At 37.0% G+C, this 16997-nt stretch overlaps 1 protein-coding gene across 1 annotated transcript; it reads left to right on the top strand.

The window, feature by feature from the left end:
• The first annotated feature begins 8759 nt into the window (after positions 1 to 8759).
• Positions 8760 to 16490, top strand: LOC123314155 (GATA zinc finger domain-containing protein 14-like). The gene is made up of 4 exons (XM_044899276.1): positions 8760 to 8880; positions 11596 to 11777; positions 13378 to 13522; positions 14483 to 16490. Exons 1-4 carry the CDS (start codon positions 8850 to 8852, stop codon positions 16300 to 16302), a joined length of 2178 nt encoding a protein of 725 aa, XP_044755211.1. The 5' UTR covers positions 8760 to 8849; the 3' UTR covers positions 16303 to 16490.
• The last annotated feature ends 507 nt before the right edge of the window (positions 16491 to 16997 follow it).

Raw genomic sequence — 16997 nt, 5'->3', positions numbered from 1 at the left:
TCATATCCCTTTGAAAATCGTCAATAGGCCAAACCCTGTATCTTCTGTTTCTTGAAATTATACGCGATAAAAAACAACGAAAAACAAATGAAAACATTTCGTTATCAAATTGATTCGTGGGCTAGGATTTCAAGTCATAAATATCCTTCGTATTTGTCGCTTCTCTCGATTCAGGAAATCTCTGTAAGAACTTTCATCTACTCCTCCAAGAAGATTCTCACACAAACGATGAATATCCATCGAAATCGATAAATTTTGATTGCGTAACCGTCGAGAATGCGAAGAAGCTACATCTGATCGAGACTTGTGGGATGTATGAGAAATGCAGCTTCTCTGCTGATGTAATGAAATTACATCCAAGATGTGAAAATCGAATTTTTCCTCTCCATTATATTCAATAACGATTATAATTATGCGATACATCGCGGTTTCCTATGATAGTAATTAGATTTTTTAATGTCATAATTAATAGAGTGAGAAGTGCTTTCTTTCGTATACAGGGTGGCCAGACGATCTTAGTACAGAAATGCTACATGATAGTACCATAATCTATGGTACTAAACAATCTACAGGACAGGATCAATAAAATATCATTATTAACCTACAGTGACAGGCTTCAGTTTCACCGTTACTGAACATTTGTACAAATGCAAGAAGTAACAGTTATGGAAAGTGAATTTCAAAGGTTGATACAACCGTTCACATCATTCTCTTCGTATAAAGTGTTGACTCAACTGCAAATGTCATTCGAATCAGGATCTCTCACATGATTCGCTACACTACGATTCTAGGCGGCACAAATTGTCCAGAAACGGCTTGAAAATCCATCAAAATTTCTTGAAGATTCAGATAGCGAAACGATGAGAATCCCAATCGTCATTCCTATCCCACAGTGGAGAATAATACGAGTCTAATTGAAGGAATGACGAAAAGATCGAAGGATGTCTGCTGGAATAGATCAAGGGTACTCAAGATGTCTTGGTGCTACACGATCCTACAATTAGACGTCCATGGTGTTTTCTGAAATGTTGATAATTCACCTATCGAATGGGTCAGTTCTTCACATTATTATCAAGGCAATTCCCATAAATCAGCAGTTTAAATCAGGGGTTGCTACAGATAAACACGAAATTCTTGTGGGAAACAATTTTGACTTAAATTCCGGGTAGATGTATTTCGCAGTATTCATTTATCTATTATCTTCATTTATCTATTATTAATCTTCATAATAATTATTTAGTTTTATATCTGTTTTTATCATGGTCAATCTGATTACTTCTGCATTCTGAAAACGTGATCAAAATAACCCCATTTTGGGTGAAATGTAATTTTTTCCCATATCAAAATCCAAATTCTTGCTTTTGTCCCTGACATAACTGGTTATTTCTCAAGATTATTCCTACGAAGATAAACTCACCTACATAATATTCAACTAGACAACTTGACTTCTACCTGAAATCTCACATGCTGTACACCAAGTTGCAACGATGTTAATTGGTCATAATTTTATCATTTCATAACTTATTTTTTCACTAACTAATTTCATATAATGAATGCGCCGCCGGCAAAATATTTGTTCGTTCGATTCATTAACTCTCTTGTTGTTCGAAGATGAGTTGGCTACTGAAGAAGAATATTCTTCTAATGGTTTGACAGTTCAATGAACGGATTCTCTTACAATCAATAATTTTTCCTAATAGGTGTGAAGGTCGAATATTGTTGAATTATGTGTGTCAATTCATGGAGATGATGCAGAATGAATAACGTCATAGGTATTTGTGTAGAACGACGTATTTGGAATGGAATTTGTTGACTCTTGTAGAGAATATTTGCATGGGTGTAGATAGCTATAAAGCCCTGGGTGGTGATACCACCCCTGACCCAGAATTCTCAGTTTCCCACCACTACATATCCTCAAATTGACATAATTTTTAAGTAAGAAAGCATAAAACTGCAATCAGCTTTCTAGCCCACCCTGATCCTGATTACGTCGATGAGTATCTGGAAGAAACCTGGACTGCTGATGCCATGCATAAATTAAATAAGCTCCAATGATCAAGGTTCATTCCATTCATTAAAAATTATCGATATTACAACACGAAAAATTGTAGTTCTGCAATGAGTAATATTAAAGACCACCCACACCTGATTTTCCCACTAAATACAATTCCTTTTTCGCCTAGCTCTAGTATCACCTTGTGAAATCGCCCAGTTATTGTTCATATTCTTTTGCATATAACACTTGTTAAAAATAAAGAACATCCGGTTTGTTTCGAGCAATTAAGGAACACGATCTAACAATGCATGTGTGATATTTCTTCAGACGAAAACGCCTCTACCAATTCATATTTCAATTGCTGACATCCACTACAGATACTAAATTGATTACTAACCATTTCTCATCAAGATAATCATCGCATAGTTCTATAGTTGCGTATATAGCTGGAAGAATGACTGCCTGAGAGATTTTTGCATTCCAGATTTGGCTCATGGACTCAGGGCATATATTCAAATTAGGCACGCTGAAATTGATTGTTTGCAAATTCAAGACCCAAGTTTCTGTGCAAAACGATCAAGATTCTTACACTTCCATAGTATGTATTTTTGTCCTTACTTCGATTTATGGTTATAGTTAGGTACTCAACAAGTGATGATTTTTGAAGAAATGAGAATTTCTGAATGTAGGCAACTGAAACTTAGCGCCATTCCTAACACCTCGTTCCCACAATAATTAGTCTAAATACGTAATTAACTGCCTTTCAATCTGATCCAGTCCACGCAATCAATGTTTATGTAGTAACCAACCATAATATTCGATTTGATGGACCATAACTAGTCCTAAATCTGTCAAGTGTTATAATTATGAACTTTACAAGCTCGCTTTGTATATATATATATATATATAATAGTCGATTATCTTTTAACAGCCAGTGGTCCAGTTGTTGATTTATTGAAGAAAGACAATCAGACATGGGTATAGCCATTGAATAAATGACGTTTTTATAATTTGGTGCATTGACTGCATAACTGAAGGTCTAAAGCTCCTGATATTGAGAAGGAAAAACTTGATTGAACCTTCTAACCTTCTAACTTTGATTCTAGCACTCAGGAGGGGTTGTATCATTGAACAATATATAGGTATCCAAGAATTTGATTGCTCCATTGCAGCAAATTCATGCGGTAACCATCATTTACCGAACCTGCAGTGAAAGTTTTGATCTAAGGTCGTCTAGCTGTCGTGTTAATCCTCCACGGCAGTCAAAGATGAGCCTGATTCCCGTGTGATAAACACATTCTATCGGTCCCTACGTTTTGGAGGTTAGAATGCGGATCTCCTCCTCCAAGGATGACTCGATTTTTCCGGAGGGGATGATATGATCGTAATATCAGTTCTTCATGGCCGAATGGTAGATGCTCAGCGCACAATCTTACCGGATTCGAGTATTGGAGACTGTGGAGATGGGAGAGATACAGTACGATCAGCAAAGGTCGCCATTTCGACATTTGAACGAACAGCGATGAGTATCACGGTTGTTATTTACATCCGTATCTTGTTGAAGAGTTCGTTTATATAAACAGAGGATAATTTTATTTTCTTTCGATATTAATCACTCGAGTCGTTATTGATGGAACAATGGGTTTTCGATACTGCAACGATAAAACTGAAAGAACCTTCGATGCACAGAAACCATAAATTGGGTCGTTTCTGTGATTTGTTCGTTCCTTCGGTTTCTAACAATTGGAGATATGTAGTGTGTAGTTGATGATTTCCTCGATTTTCAGACAAAGGTGCAAGTAGGTCACTTTTGGAGGTTGGAGGTCTAATTTTTCGAAGGTCAATTTTCGAGTCGCGTATCGTCCAGGAAAATTATCGTAGATCTAAATGTGATACATATTCTGAAAGGGGAACTATTTCATCAATAAATCTGAAAATTTCATCCATTTCGGCAAAACCGTTCGATCTTGAGGAAGTTTTAACTGAACACAACTTTTTGGGAATTTTTCGAAGGTCATCTTTCGAGTGGATTATCTTCCAGGAAAATTATCGTAGATCTAAACGTGATACATATTCTGGAAGAGCAACTCTTCTAGTAATACATCTGAGAAGTTCACCCATCTCCGCGCAACCGTTCGGTCTTGAGGAAGTTTTAACTGAACCCAACTTTTTGGGAATTTTTCGGAGGTCATCTTTCGAGTGGATTATCTTCCAGGAAAATTATCGTAGATCTAAACGTGATACATATTCTGGAAGAGCAACTCTTCTAGTAATACATCTGAGAAGTTCACCCATCTCCGCGCAACCGTTCGGTCTTGAGGAAGTTTTAACTGAACCCAACTTTTTGGGAATTTTTCGAAGGTCATCTTTCGAGTGGATTATCTTCCAGGAAAATCATCGTAGATCTAAACGTGATACATATTCTGGAAGAGCAACTCTTCTAGTAATACATCTGAGAAGTTCACCCATCTCCGCGCAACCGTTCGGTCTTGAGGAAGTTTTAACTGAACCCAACTTTTTGGGAATTTTTCGGAGGTCATCTTTCGAGTGGATTATCTTCCAGGAAAATTATCGTAGATCTAAACGTGATACATATTCTGGAAGAGCAACTCTTCTAGTAATAAATCTGAGAATTTCATCCATCTCGGCACAACCATTGGGTCTTGACGAATTCTCAAGTGAAATTTGCAATTTTTGAAAAATGCCATTTCCAAGATGAAAATCTAAACGAGAGGAGATAGGCTTTCGAAATTGCTCACAAAAGATTCAGCGTGTTCGAAAACCTATATTTTCATACCAAACTTTCAACTATCTGTCACTGTTTACGAGAAAATAAAAAATTTTATTTTTCCATCCTTAATTTTCTACTTCACCTGGTCTCTGGAGTGCAAATCTCTATTGAATCATCGAAGGTTCAGTTTTTTGAAATCTACAAAACAACTCCTATGCACTCCATATCCAAAAACAGTAATAGAAAACCCTGATTTTTAGACAGAGGAGAAAATAGGTCTTTTGCTCATGTTCAACCCAAAAATTCTAAGTGAAATTTCCGTTTGAATTGCATTCAATATTCAATTGATTTCATATGGATCTCTCAGGAATACTTCATTCCTAAATTATTCAATCCATAACCGGTTACCCAAAATGAGGAAACGAATTATTTTCTCATTACCTAGTCAGTCCGACTGTCCAAACTTCTGAAATTTCTTGATGGAATAGTTTGACCATTCAGTTCCCTAAAGGTGAAGATTGCAATGGAAAGAGCAGCCTATCTTACAGCGATGTTACACCCGTATAATCAACAGATATTATACCCAATTAGGTAAAAGTAATTTTGCAACAAGCCGAAAGCAACACTGGAAGAAAGTTTTCAAATACTATCTCACAAAAATCACTAATCGTCTTATTTATCCAATACTTGGGCAAGAATCAAACAATGTCAAGATACCCGCTTCGAAATAATGATGTAATCACTGCATCTGTCGTCACTTTAATAGGATACCTGCAATTGATGTGAAACTTGACTGTAAACGATCATCTGTACCTACATTTGAGATGATAATTTATTTTTATAACGCTTCACAAAAAACAGGTTTGGTTCACACATCCAAGGATGAGCTCTCCTTTCTTTCGTCCTGAAAAAATAACAACAAATGCTGTCTTTTCTGCACGAATTTCACGCAGATCTCGAGAGATAATACGGGTAAACCTGCTTGGTATTTTTAGATTCGAAAATACCTTCGATTTTTTCGCGAATGGTGAAAAAAGAAGAAACAATGGGAGGTCAGAGTGAAGCGTATTCGGAGACTGCAACGCCAGGTTAAGAGAGTAACTTCCAATGCTGAACAGTGATGTATTTCCAAGTAGTTTTCTTTCAAACCTATTGCTTATATATTTACGAGGATGTATGGATATCTAGTTAGCCTAGACTGCAAGCTTCAAAAGAGGTAAATTTTCCATTGAAGATAATGACCGATCGGGAAGGCCAGTTTCTGTGTCAGTCTCCGAAAATATCGATACAGTTCATGACATGATTTTATCAGACCGTCGAATTGGGCTGAAACGGATATCTGAAGCACTGAATATTTCATACGAACGCGTTCATCATATAGTTCTCGTCAATTTTGACATGAGAAAAATTGCTGCAAAATAGATCCCCAAATGTTTGAATGTTGACCAAAAGAGTGCAAGGGTAGAAGCATCGCGTTCGATCTGTGCTCGATTTGAAAACGATGGAGACTTCTTAAACCAAATTGTTACTATGGATGAGACTTGGGTACATTTCTACGATCCAGAAACAAAGCAACAATCGATGGAATGGCGACTCTCTGGTTCTCCAAGGCCTGAGAAGTTTTGTGTCCAAAAATCTGCTGGAAAAGTTCTTTCTTCAGTTTTTTGGGGTTGCCATGGACTAATCATGATTGATTTTTTGGATAAGGGTAGAACAACAACCGGAGATTACTATTCGACATAACTGACCATTCTACGGGAAAAAAATTAAAGAGGAAAGACGCGGAAAGCAATCCAAAGGTGTTTTATTCTTGCAGGACAACGCCCCTGCACACAAATCTCATGTTGCCATGCAAAAAATTCGTGATTTAGGGTTTGAATTACTAGTAGATACACCCCCCTTATTCACCAGATCTGGCTCCATCCGAGTATCATTACTTTCCTCGAATGAAAAAAAGTTTAAAAGGTCGTAAATTTTCTTACAACGAGGAGGTTATAAAAGCTGTGGAGGTCTGGTTTGCAGAGTACGAAGAAAAATTTTTTTGGAAGGTCTAGAGTCGTTGCAGGTTCGCTGTAATAAATGTATCCAATTAAGAGGAGAATATGTTGAGCTATAAAATATTTTGACATTGTAATTTAGTTTGGTTCCATAGTAGGCTAAGAATTTTTCAATATATCCTCGTATTATATATTTATAAACCGAGTTTTGAAGTCTTCTATAGTTTTTCTGATCACTCTACAGTCGGTCCGAAAGACATTTCGTTTTTTCTGAAATTACTTATTAAAAATGTTTTCAAATGGCATGCACTGAACTTGTTGGATGAATCTGTAGGTATTAGGAGCTTTCAGTGAGTTGAATACAAAAAATCAGCTTTCGAAAATAATTCAATAGTTAGGCAGAGCCAGCTACGCTTTACAATATTAATTCCACTAATTAGATACCCACAGAAAAAATGACAAGTGGTAATTAAAATAATTAGTCAATCCCTCCGCTAAATTGATTTGCAAAGCAGGCTTTCTTTCATAGCCTTGCAACTGAATTTTCACACGATGTTCTCGTTAGATGGAAGTTTAGTCAATCATTTTTTAATGACCACGTTTCACTCTCAATCGTCAAAACGAACTTATCCCTTCATCTTAGCGGCTCTTCCGATCTATACCGATTTCAAGGTGACGAAAATCAAGAGTGAAGAAACGATGAGGGTCCGTTTGTTCAAGATCAAAATCTCGGGACTGTATTAATTATTGGTCCGTAGGTATTTAGCCCGGATTCGCATCAGATGGCGTAACGTCTAAGCATTGTCTCAATTCCAAAGCGTGTGACTTTAAAGTTCTCACCAATCCGCAAATATACCAAGTATGTTATTGAGGTACAACGAGTTTATGCAACGTCCAAGTGATTTATTGGATGGGCTCAGATGTGCGTAAGCATTTGGGATCTTACAGAGGTCTATCGGCTCTTAGGAGTCTGGAAACAGGGACAGTGGGCTCTCAAGATGGTGGAGGATGCCAATGCATCCCTTCTCCATCGTCTGATGATGAACTTCTTCTATCAACTCTTGAGGAAAAGCTGTTGAAGTGGATGGAGTGATGTAGCAGTATTTTACACAATATGAAATGAACAAATGGAACAACTTAACAAAAAGAGGAATAATCTGTAGGCCTTCAATTATGTCTTTTCATATTCAACATCCACTGTTTTCTCCTCAAAAGATCTTTAGGGAAACGCTTCATTAAAAAGACTTTTTTGGCCGAGAATGAAGTACTGCAATAGTTTGCTGCAAAACCTGGTGTTATCTATAAAAATACAAGAATATATTCTTTTAATAGGAGACATGCCAGTCCATTAATTATTTGAGCATTCAAAAGAAAATAATACCCCATTGTATCTGAATTAACAAAGGACTATGAAGGCGGAGCTCTAAATTCTGCATTTTCAATTAAAACGGTAGAAAGACCCGTTGTGTCCACCATTTTATTGCAAAAACGGAACTAACCAAGCAAAAATGAGACCATAATTGTTGCCACTGTCTTGTCAGAGTCACCAAAGACTAGCCTGGTGGGTAGACTGTGAATCAGTCCATCCCCCTATAAAGGACTGTTGCATAGTGCAGGCTGAACTGTATGTTCATGATGCTGTATGCTGTTCTTGTCTGCACACTGAAGAATCTAACCTAGCCTAACCTAACCAATCAAAAATGAGACCACAACTGTTGCCACTGTCTTGTCGGAGTCACCAAAGACTAGCCTGATGAGTAGATTGTGAATCAGTTCATCCCCCTAGGAAAGGACTGCTGCATAATGCAGGCTGAACTGTATGTTCATGATGCTGTATGCTGTTCTTGTCTGCACACTGAAGAATTTGATCGATCTTCGTGAATCCATGCCTGAATGTCGAGATAATACTTCGTTCGGAATGCAATACTTCTCCACAGAATATTTCCGATGATTGCTCATAAACGGAGTGAAATTGTAATGGGATCTTTGCGATGATCCAAAGAAGACGACCCCTCCACGATATTTGCCTAGCCCCCCTTGCTGGAGGACATCACCATCCTTTCACTGTGATCATCTTTGTAAGCGCTTCTTTTCTGTCTTCAGTCAGTAATTGACCTGCCGCAAGATGAGGGGTGTTTGTGTTTTGTTTATGTTAGGTGAGTATCCCAAAAATACCCAAAATTTTGGATACGGACCGTGGAGTACTTATGTGAATTTTGGAAGCATAGGAACGCTGATAATGTGGTGAGAATGTAGATGGCTGGTGAAAAATTATCCTTTTTTTCTTTAATCTGTGTAGGAGCTGAAAAAAAAACTAATCCTAGGCCAAAATTTATTTTTATTCACAACCCTGTCCTAAAAAATTGGCTCTGTTTTTTTGCCAAAAGAGTCATCTTCAATTTCATTCATATCTGTTCTTTATGGAATCCTTATTCTCGCCAACTGATTTGCTGCTCTACCCCAGTGTAACTTGGACCTCTGTTCAATTTTCAGCATTTTTCGAGTTTTGATCCAAAATGGATAAAAAATAATTATTGTCGTTAATATTTAGAAGATGATATTCTTAATGTTTGATCCGAATTCCAATATTGGCCTCCTTGTTCAGTACAACCTAGATTCTATTGTTCAACGTGAGAATATGTTTTTCGTTTCATCCTGAGATATCAAAACAAATGCATAATTACGAGAAACTACCACAATTTTCTGCAAAGAAAGCCTTTTGTGCAGATCAAATCTCTCTTCGTTGGATGATTAATTATACCGATAATTATACACTTCGGAAACAAGAGTGTAAACATATACTTTACAGTAGAATCGAACTGTCGATTACCCACCCACGCTAGGAGATTATGCAATGAGGAATAAACTTTAATTGACCAAGTAACGGTAGAAGGAGTAGGTATGAACCAAATTACATGACTACGTGAAACTGGATAATGAATATCTGATTAGTCTCTGTCAAAATTGAGGGATATGGTAAAATGGTACCAGAATAGATTTTCGCAATGATTGAAATAGATCAATTTGCTCAATCCTCTGAAATGTGAATGTGTATACCTCTGAGATAATGTATTCCTCAAAAAGCTGAGCGTCAAAAAATAATTGAAACGCCGATAAGAATTAGCACACTTCAAATTAAACCCTTAGGAATAAAATGTCCACTAGCTCTTGCTATCACAACTCTACTGTAACAATGCTTATCGAAACTAGAAATTATTCTTAATTATACCACTTAGTAGGAAATATAAAGCAGGAAACACCGAAGACAATCCACAATGTGAGAACTGAGAAGCACTCGTCCACTCTATGTCAACATGAATAATACCCATTTGTATAATCACTTTTACTTAAGTCGAGCTTATAATTAAAACTGAAGTTGAATGAAAAACGGGATTTCTCAATCTTAATTATGGATTTCAAAATAAAAATGGTTCGTCCATTCAGCGATTCAATCTTGTGTTATTCATCCATTGTTCGACTAACAAGCATAGATGGCAATCTTTAATTTTTTCTGTCATGATATCTATTAAATTAATAGGTTTTTCCTTGAAATTTGTGATGAGCATAGAGTGCCCTTCAGTATGGAAATATTGGTTGTTAGTCTACTTCAATAAGTCGAAACAATATCAACCTTTCTTTTATCAATATTCAATTTTATCCATCTGTAAATGAACCAATCAATAATATTCATATTATTTCGATTCATCAATTATTCAATGAAAACTTTTGCAGTTCGAATACCAATTCAGATCAAACGCATACATCAGAGAAAAAAAAACAATCAATATTCATTACCTAGGAGAAAGCAGCGGGTTTGATATGCTACGTAATATAACGTCTATTGGACGAATGAACCTATACCATCTATCACGTCTTTGTCGGCTTATCTATGTGTTCGTAAAAGGTCACAAAATTGAGGGAACATTACGATAGTTCCATCATTTCGTTCCTCCACTTTCACCGCAGTCAAAAAAAAGGGAATTCGACATTTTCCAAGGATTGACAAGGAGCATTGTTTTTCAGCTGTTTTCATTGTGCTTTTGAGAAGGTTATACCATCGTTGACGTATTGGTGTGGGAAAGGGCCTCATTAGTTTCAATTTCACATGCAATTATCAATGAGTTGACCTTATGGTACCGTTTTATTCTTGAAGGAATGCATCTGAGTACGAAATTTGATACGCGTTATGTAATTTCGTAATCTGAAGATGAATTTCTTCTCAGTCACAGAAGTTACTAATACTTGACCCCATTTGATGACGATTTTACGAAGATTACCTCTGACCTCTGACTCTCTCTGACCCCTAAGCGGATGATAGAACCATAAGAAATTCCTTGCGCCCTTTTTGTCAAAGGGGTAGCACTTGAAGGCATATTATTCATTTGTGATATGAATTCTATTTCATTTTTCAACTGTAGATACACTATAGCCTCCAAAAAATTTTCTGAATCTGTTTTAAAAGCACTTTATTTTGCTTAGATCCTGGAGGAGTTTTTTGAGAAGAACTATTATACAATTTTGTTTACATGATAAAGTGGATCATCGAAAATTCAAATGTATGGAAATGAATGGGTGAAGGACCGGAAATAGATTAAAACGGTGTCTATGGTTGTCATCGAACTTCTTGCTCTGTAGGCGAGCCATTATGTAGTTATGCATTTTATAGAGCAACTTTCCCTAGTATACCTTTGCAATTTCTTCAAAGTACTTTGGACTAACCATCAACTGAATGAAGTTTTCCCATTCACTTCACAGTAGTCGTATATTCTCACCACTATAGGAGCTTCATTTTTAAAAATCGCAAAAGAATTCACAATTCAGTGAGAAAACCCGATCCAGAAATAATCAGTTTCCTCCATTTCTGCTTTCAGTACTATACACAGCGTGTGGAAATGCCCAGTTTCTAAACAACAGGCCTTTCCCAACCTACAGCCTGGAAAATATGCCGGATACGGAATTTTCCTGTAGGGATAAAATCTTGGGAGGCTACTATGCTGATGTGGATGCTCAGTGTCAGATGTTCCACATCTGCGTCAAAGTTGCTGGTGTTGGGGTAAGATTTTATAACTGATTGTATGATTTTTCTCACAATTTGAATTGGGTAGAAACATATAAAGCTGAGAGAATGTATTGATATCCAGTTAGCCTAGACCGATTCTGTGGATGAAGGAGAAATGCGATACATAACAACGAAATATACTAGTGAAGAAAAATGAATAAGATATAATAACAATACAATACATTTGAATTCAAATATTGCACTCACAATTCACTTGTCTTGTTCTAGTTGATGTTTTCATTTATCGTCAAATACTGTCGTCGTATTGTCATGAAATACAAATATCTTTTTGCAAAATGAACAAATTTCTCTTCGCACTTCTCTTCTGTAACCCAGTCGAATTCCGTGTCAAATCACAGCAAATTGTCAGTATTTCGTAATAACCGAAACGAATAAACGAAATTCAAACTAGACCCCTGCATCATTACACGCCAATTTATTACAATCAACAGTTTGTGGATTCCTTCAACCGCTACAAATGAATTTCGTTGCGATGATGATTCCGTAACTTTAAATTCAACAATTGTAGCGAAATGGTTTAGATCGACAAACCACATTCTATGGAATTATGGTTTTGTTCTTTGTTTTTCGGCATGATTTAAGCAGAACCTCTTTCGATCATAAGCCTTACAATTTCAAGATTTTTCATTGCCTTATGCACCGTTCAAAAGTGTTTCTCTTGACCTCAAGAATCTGCTGTCAAAATATTTGTACGAGTCAAAGAGTCACCCGCCTACATATGACTTCAAATAACCCACAGCCAAGGGCCAGAAATAGGTATAGAAATCATGGCAGCATAGACCATAATGTTCACCAACCACCTTTAGTACCCGAATCACAAAAATAAAACCTCCAGGACACAAACCGCAATGAAACAGCATCTTGGCTTACTATTTTGCCTTTATCATTACTGGCAAACATGTTAACATGGCGCTAAATATTTTAGTTCTCGAAACTACTTGATATCCTGAAATACTGCATGGTACATTAGCATTCAGGTTCACCAAAATTATGACAAAAGAATTGTCCAATGACCGTTATGGACAATGATCACCGAAATCATCGGAAGAACCATTTAATCCCCTTAATACTTGACGTTACAATAGCAAGGTCAATTTCAATTCGAGCCACATTCACGCTTGTTGCATCTGTATTAATTTCGCCTATCATATATCATCTTCATACATGTCGAAACCTCCATCGAGATGATCCAACAAAAACGATAATAGAATGAAGAAAATTCGTTACTAAACGTATAATACCCATCATTATTCCACTTTAATAAGATGCAAATGATCGTATGGCAGAGTATTCAAATCGGAAAAAAACATGTTCGACATCGGCGGTTTTCGCAAGAGCACCTTCTACCACTCATGGTTTTATGTCATCAAGATAGTTCTTCGAGAGATTCGACCATACGTATCGCATGCTAAAATACCGAATTGAATTATGTACGCAGGATGTGGATGATTTATAGTTGTATAATGATAGGATATCTCGATCTGGTTACAAAAATAAAGAAGTAAGGTAACACGCGTTGAATGAATTAAGCAGGATATTTTGACCAGTCGATAATTCTGCGAAAAAATTTCAGGTCCAAGATTTTCGCTTCTTATGTCCCAATGGAACAGCATTTGATCAAGACCATCAAATCTGTGCAGAATGGGAAGATGTAGATTGCGACGCCACTACCCTCTACTACTCCAGCGACAATTTCGACCTTTACAGGATCGGATCAGGTGGGTGATTCATCGAATTTTCGAAAAATATTCAACGTATTTCTGACGCAAACTCTATGCAAGACGTCCACTATTTTTTTAAGTATCTACTACCAACTTTTTCGAAATAGGAAATAAACTCAACATATTCGATCGTCAGATCCAGCATTGCACCATTATCAAGAATGGTGACCTCTAGAAGTCAGATTCCAAGCGTATTGCGAATTATTCAACTTTCACTTTCCATAGACTCATCTCATCTTTTGCTTCAGGCTCCGCGTATATTACGTTCACGATGTACAATTCTTGCCATTACGATTCCCATAGTTGTCTCTTTGCTCATAAGTGTTACATACGTACTTCACAGAATAATGGAGTTAAACATCGAAATTATTGCTCATTTCAAAATCATCCATTTGAGTCACTTTTAGATGAAGAGTACTCACTGAATTTTGCTGTTAAAGTTATATAATTTATTATTGGTACATTCCACTTATAGAATAAATAACTGGGTTCTTGATATCCATATGGGATTCAATAATCTCACTAGTTTTTCTTCTGTTGAGAAGCTTTCAAATCAATCAGTTCCATCAGTTCAGGAATATTTCAATGATTTGATTGCAAAGACTTCCTGTGCAACTTGTTTCATTTTTCGATCCTCTGGGAACCAGCTTCAAATACTCTGTGATCATTTTACCACAATTCAAAAGGTTCACCAAGAAAAGTTCAAGAGCCTTTCAGATTAGAAAAGGATCATGTTTTCCAAATAATAGTTCAAAATACTGACAACTTAGATCAGGTTTTCCATTGAAAACAAACTTTTGTAATTAGTGTTTTATAAAAACATCATTACTAATGGAGTTATAGCTGGTTTGCTTATTATTGAACATGTATTCCTGAATAAACCATCATAAATTAATCCCATAATTGGTGTACACGTAAGAAAAAACGAGTGAGTAATTCGATCCAATTTGTCCTCAGGTTTCGAATCGAAAGCCAAGAAGTACGGAGAAGACGAGGAAACCTTCGCCCTACAACGTGCAGAAACTGGTGACGTGAGGTTGAACCGCGAACACCAAACCCAACGGGTCAACCAACAGAAAGAGAACAACTATTCCAACCAGCCGAGAAAACACCATCAACAACAACAGTCGCACAGACCGAACAACAACCAAGAAAACGAACGAGACATCTTCAAAGGGTCGAGCAGCTCGAACTTCTTCAACAACAGGAACGGAGGCAAAGAGACCGATGAAGATTATGACGATAACGTGAACGCAAACCAGAATAACGACCAGTTCCAGAAGAGAAAACTGAACAAGAAGCCAGTTAGAAGACCGAGTTATAACAACCAACAACAGGAGACAACAGAAGCTCCGGTTTCGACCCCTAAAAGAGTCAAACAAACCCAACCGAGAAACGAGGAAAACCAAACGAACAGGCCTCAAAAACCCACAGGTTTCATTAATAATTTCGCGGGAAGCAGCTATGTTCCAACCACAACTCCTAGAGGCACCACAACTCTATCCAACGAGAGATATACAGTCGCCGTCAATAATCATAGGGTTAGAAATAGTCAACGCCATAGGGCTCCCATTCCTGATCGTCAATACAACAACGCCGATAACTTCAGGCAGAGCCAGAGTACCAGCGAGCCGCTGACAGTCAGTACCCCTGCACCGTTCAGACAGTCGAACCAATATAACAACTCTCCTTCAAGACAGTCGACACAATTCAATAACAACTACAACAATCAACCAAGCACTTCTGGTTCAAACAAACAGACCACACAGAATTATCCAAGACCAAACAACCAACAGAAAAACGAATACAACGATGATTTTGAAACTAAGAAGACCACCGAAAATTACCCACAGAGAACCAACTTCGATGCGAAGAAATCCCCTGCTCCTTTCCAAAGCCAAAACGATAACTATCCCACCACTTACTCCCCTAAAAAACAGTTCTACCAAACCACAACTAAAAAAGTTGAGAATTACCCAACCACCTTCTCTCCAAAAACAAACCAAGGTTACAACACGATATCACAAGTTACCACCCAATACAACAACAATCAGGGTCAGAATAACCAGAAGCAGCAACAAAACAACTATCAGAACAACCAACAACAATTCAACACACAAAAACCTCAACCCTTCAGCAGTCAGAAACCAAACAATTTCAACTCCCAGCCACCTCAGCCTTTCTCAAACCAGAAATCTACCAACTATAACCAATTCAGCTCTCAGAAAACGAACAGAGACAACCAACAGAGCACACCCAAGACAACCCCCTACACCCAGTACACCCCAACTGTTCCTAAAATAACCTCAACCACACCTATCAACAGATCAAATAGGTTCGATGAGACACAATACGATGATGGTACTTACAACTCCAGATACGACTACGATGACAGACGCGAAGACGAATTTTTGAAAACAGCTCACAGTCAAAACATAGCTAAGAGCAGAAACGACTTGGCAAAGTCACAGAAGGCTCAGGAGCAGAGCAAACAGTCCAACAATAAGCCCAATTACGAATCTCCAAGACCTTTCTCTGCTACACCAAATGCATCTACTAAACAAGATTATACGCGTCCATCTCAACCAATTACACCCAGATACACACAGCAACAAACTGTGAACAAACAAAGGAACCAGCAACAATCGCAAACCACAACCCAGGCTCCTAAAAAAGTTAAAGATGTCAGCTACGACTACGCCTACTACGATACCAATGGAAGTGAGCCGGAGTATGATATCGATACCGAAATAAAGAAATCTACAGCGAAAAATTAGTACCGTACTAAAATGTTAGTTTGAAAATTGTTAAAAGTCTGTGTTGAACTCGTAATGTGAAAAAAATGTTGCCACCAAGAATAGGAAATAAATTCTGCGGAAAAACGGATATTTAAGCCTTGATCTTATGTTTAAGATTGTACATACTGTAATATTCTATTCTTATCAGTAAATGACTGTTATATTTATCATTTTTTCATTTATCTTTCAGCTTTCTTCATCACAGAAGGAAAAAGTCTTCAGTTATATTTTTGTAGCTTTCCAAAGCAACCGAGGATGGCTTCAAATTGTTTGGCACTTGCCAACAGTTTCAGAGAAGAATGAAGAATCTATAATAAAAAATATATCGGTACAGATTACACTTTATCATTTTTGGGTATAAGTTATAACTTATAACAAACTACTGAAAAGTAAGATTAATAGCCATGCCATAGATAATAAAATAATTTGCTTGAAATTGAGAAAAACATCTCGAAATGATGCATATTCAGTAGAAAAAAAAAAAAAATTCAACAGAATGAAGATTAAAGATATCCAGGGTATAAGTAAGTAAAATCACAACACACGAGAGTTTGCTGAATTATCAATTTAATTCATATGATAATATACTGGAACTCGAAAAACTTATCCCAGAGAATAATTCGTATTCAAAATATCCGTTCAGTTTGAGACAATATAACTAAAAACTACAGGAA

This window comes from Coccinella septempunctata, chromosome 5 (genome assembly GCF_907165205.1).
Source record: "Coccinella septempunctata chromosome 5, icCocSept1.1, whole genome shotgun sequence".
Lineage (NCBI taxonomy): Eukaryota > Metazoa > Arthropoda > Insecta > Coleoptera > Coccinellidae > Coccinella > Coccinella septempunctata.
Note: the sequence above shows the minus strand (reverse complement) of the source record. Positions and strands in the feature narration are given on the sequence as shown.

Bases quoted from the DNA above. Each gene is read 5' to 3' on its own strand.
- LOC123314155 (XM_044899276.1), top strand. From the start codon at position 8,850: ATGAGGGGTGTTTGTGTTTTGTTTATGTTAG. The intron at 11,778-13,377 runs GTAAGATTTTAT...AAAAAATTTCAG, and splicing joins TCAAAGTTGCTGGTGTTGGG to GTCCAAGATTTTCGCTTCTT. The intron at 13,523-14,482 runs GTGGGTGATTCA...ATTTGTCCTCAG, and splicing joins CCTTTACAGGATCGGATCAG to GTTTCGAATCGAAAGCCAAG.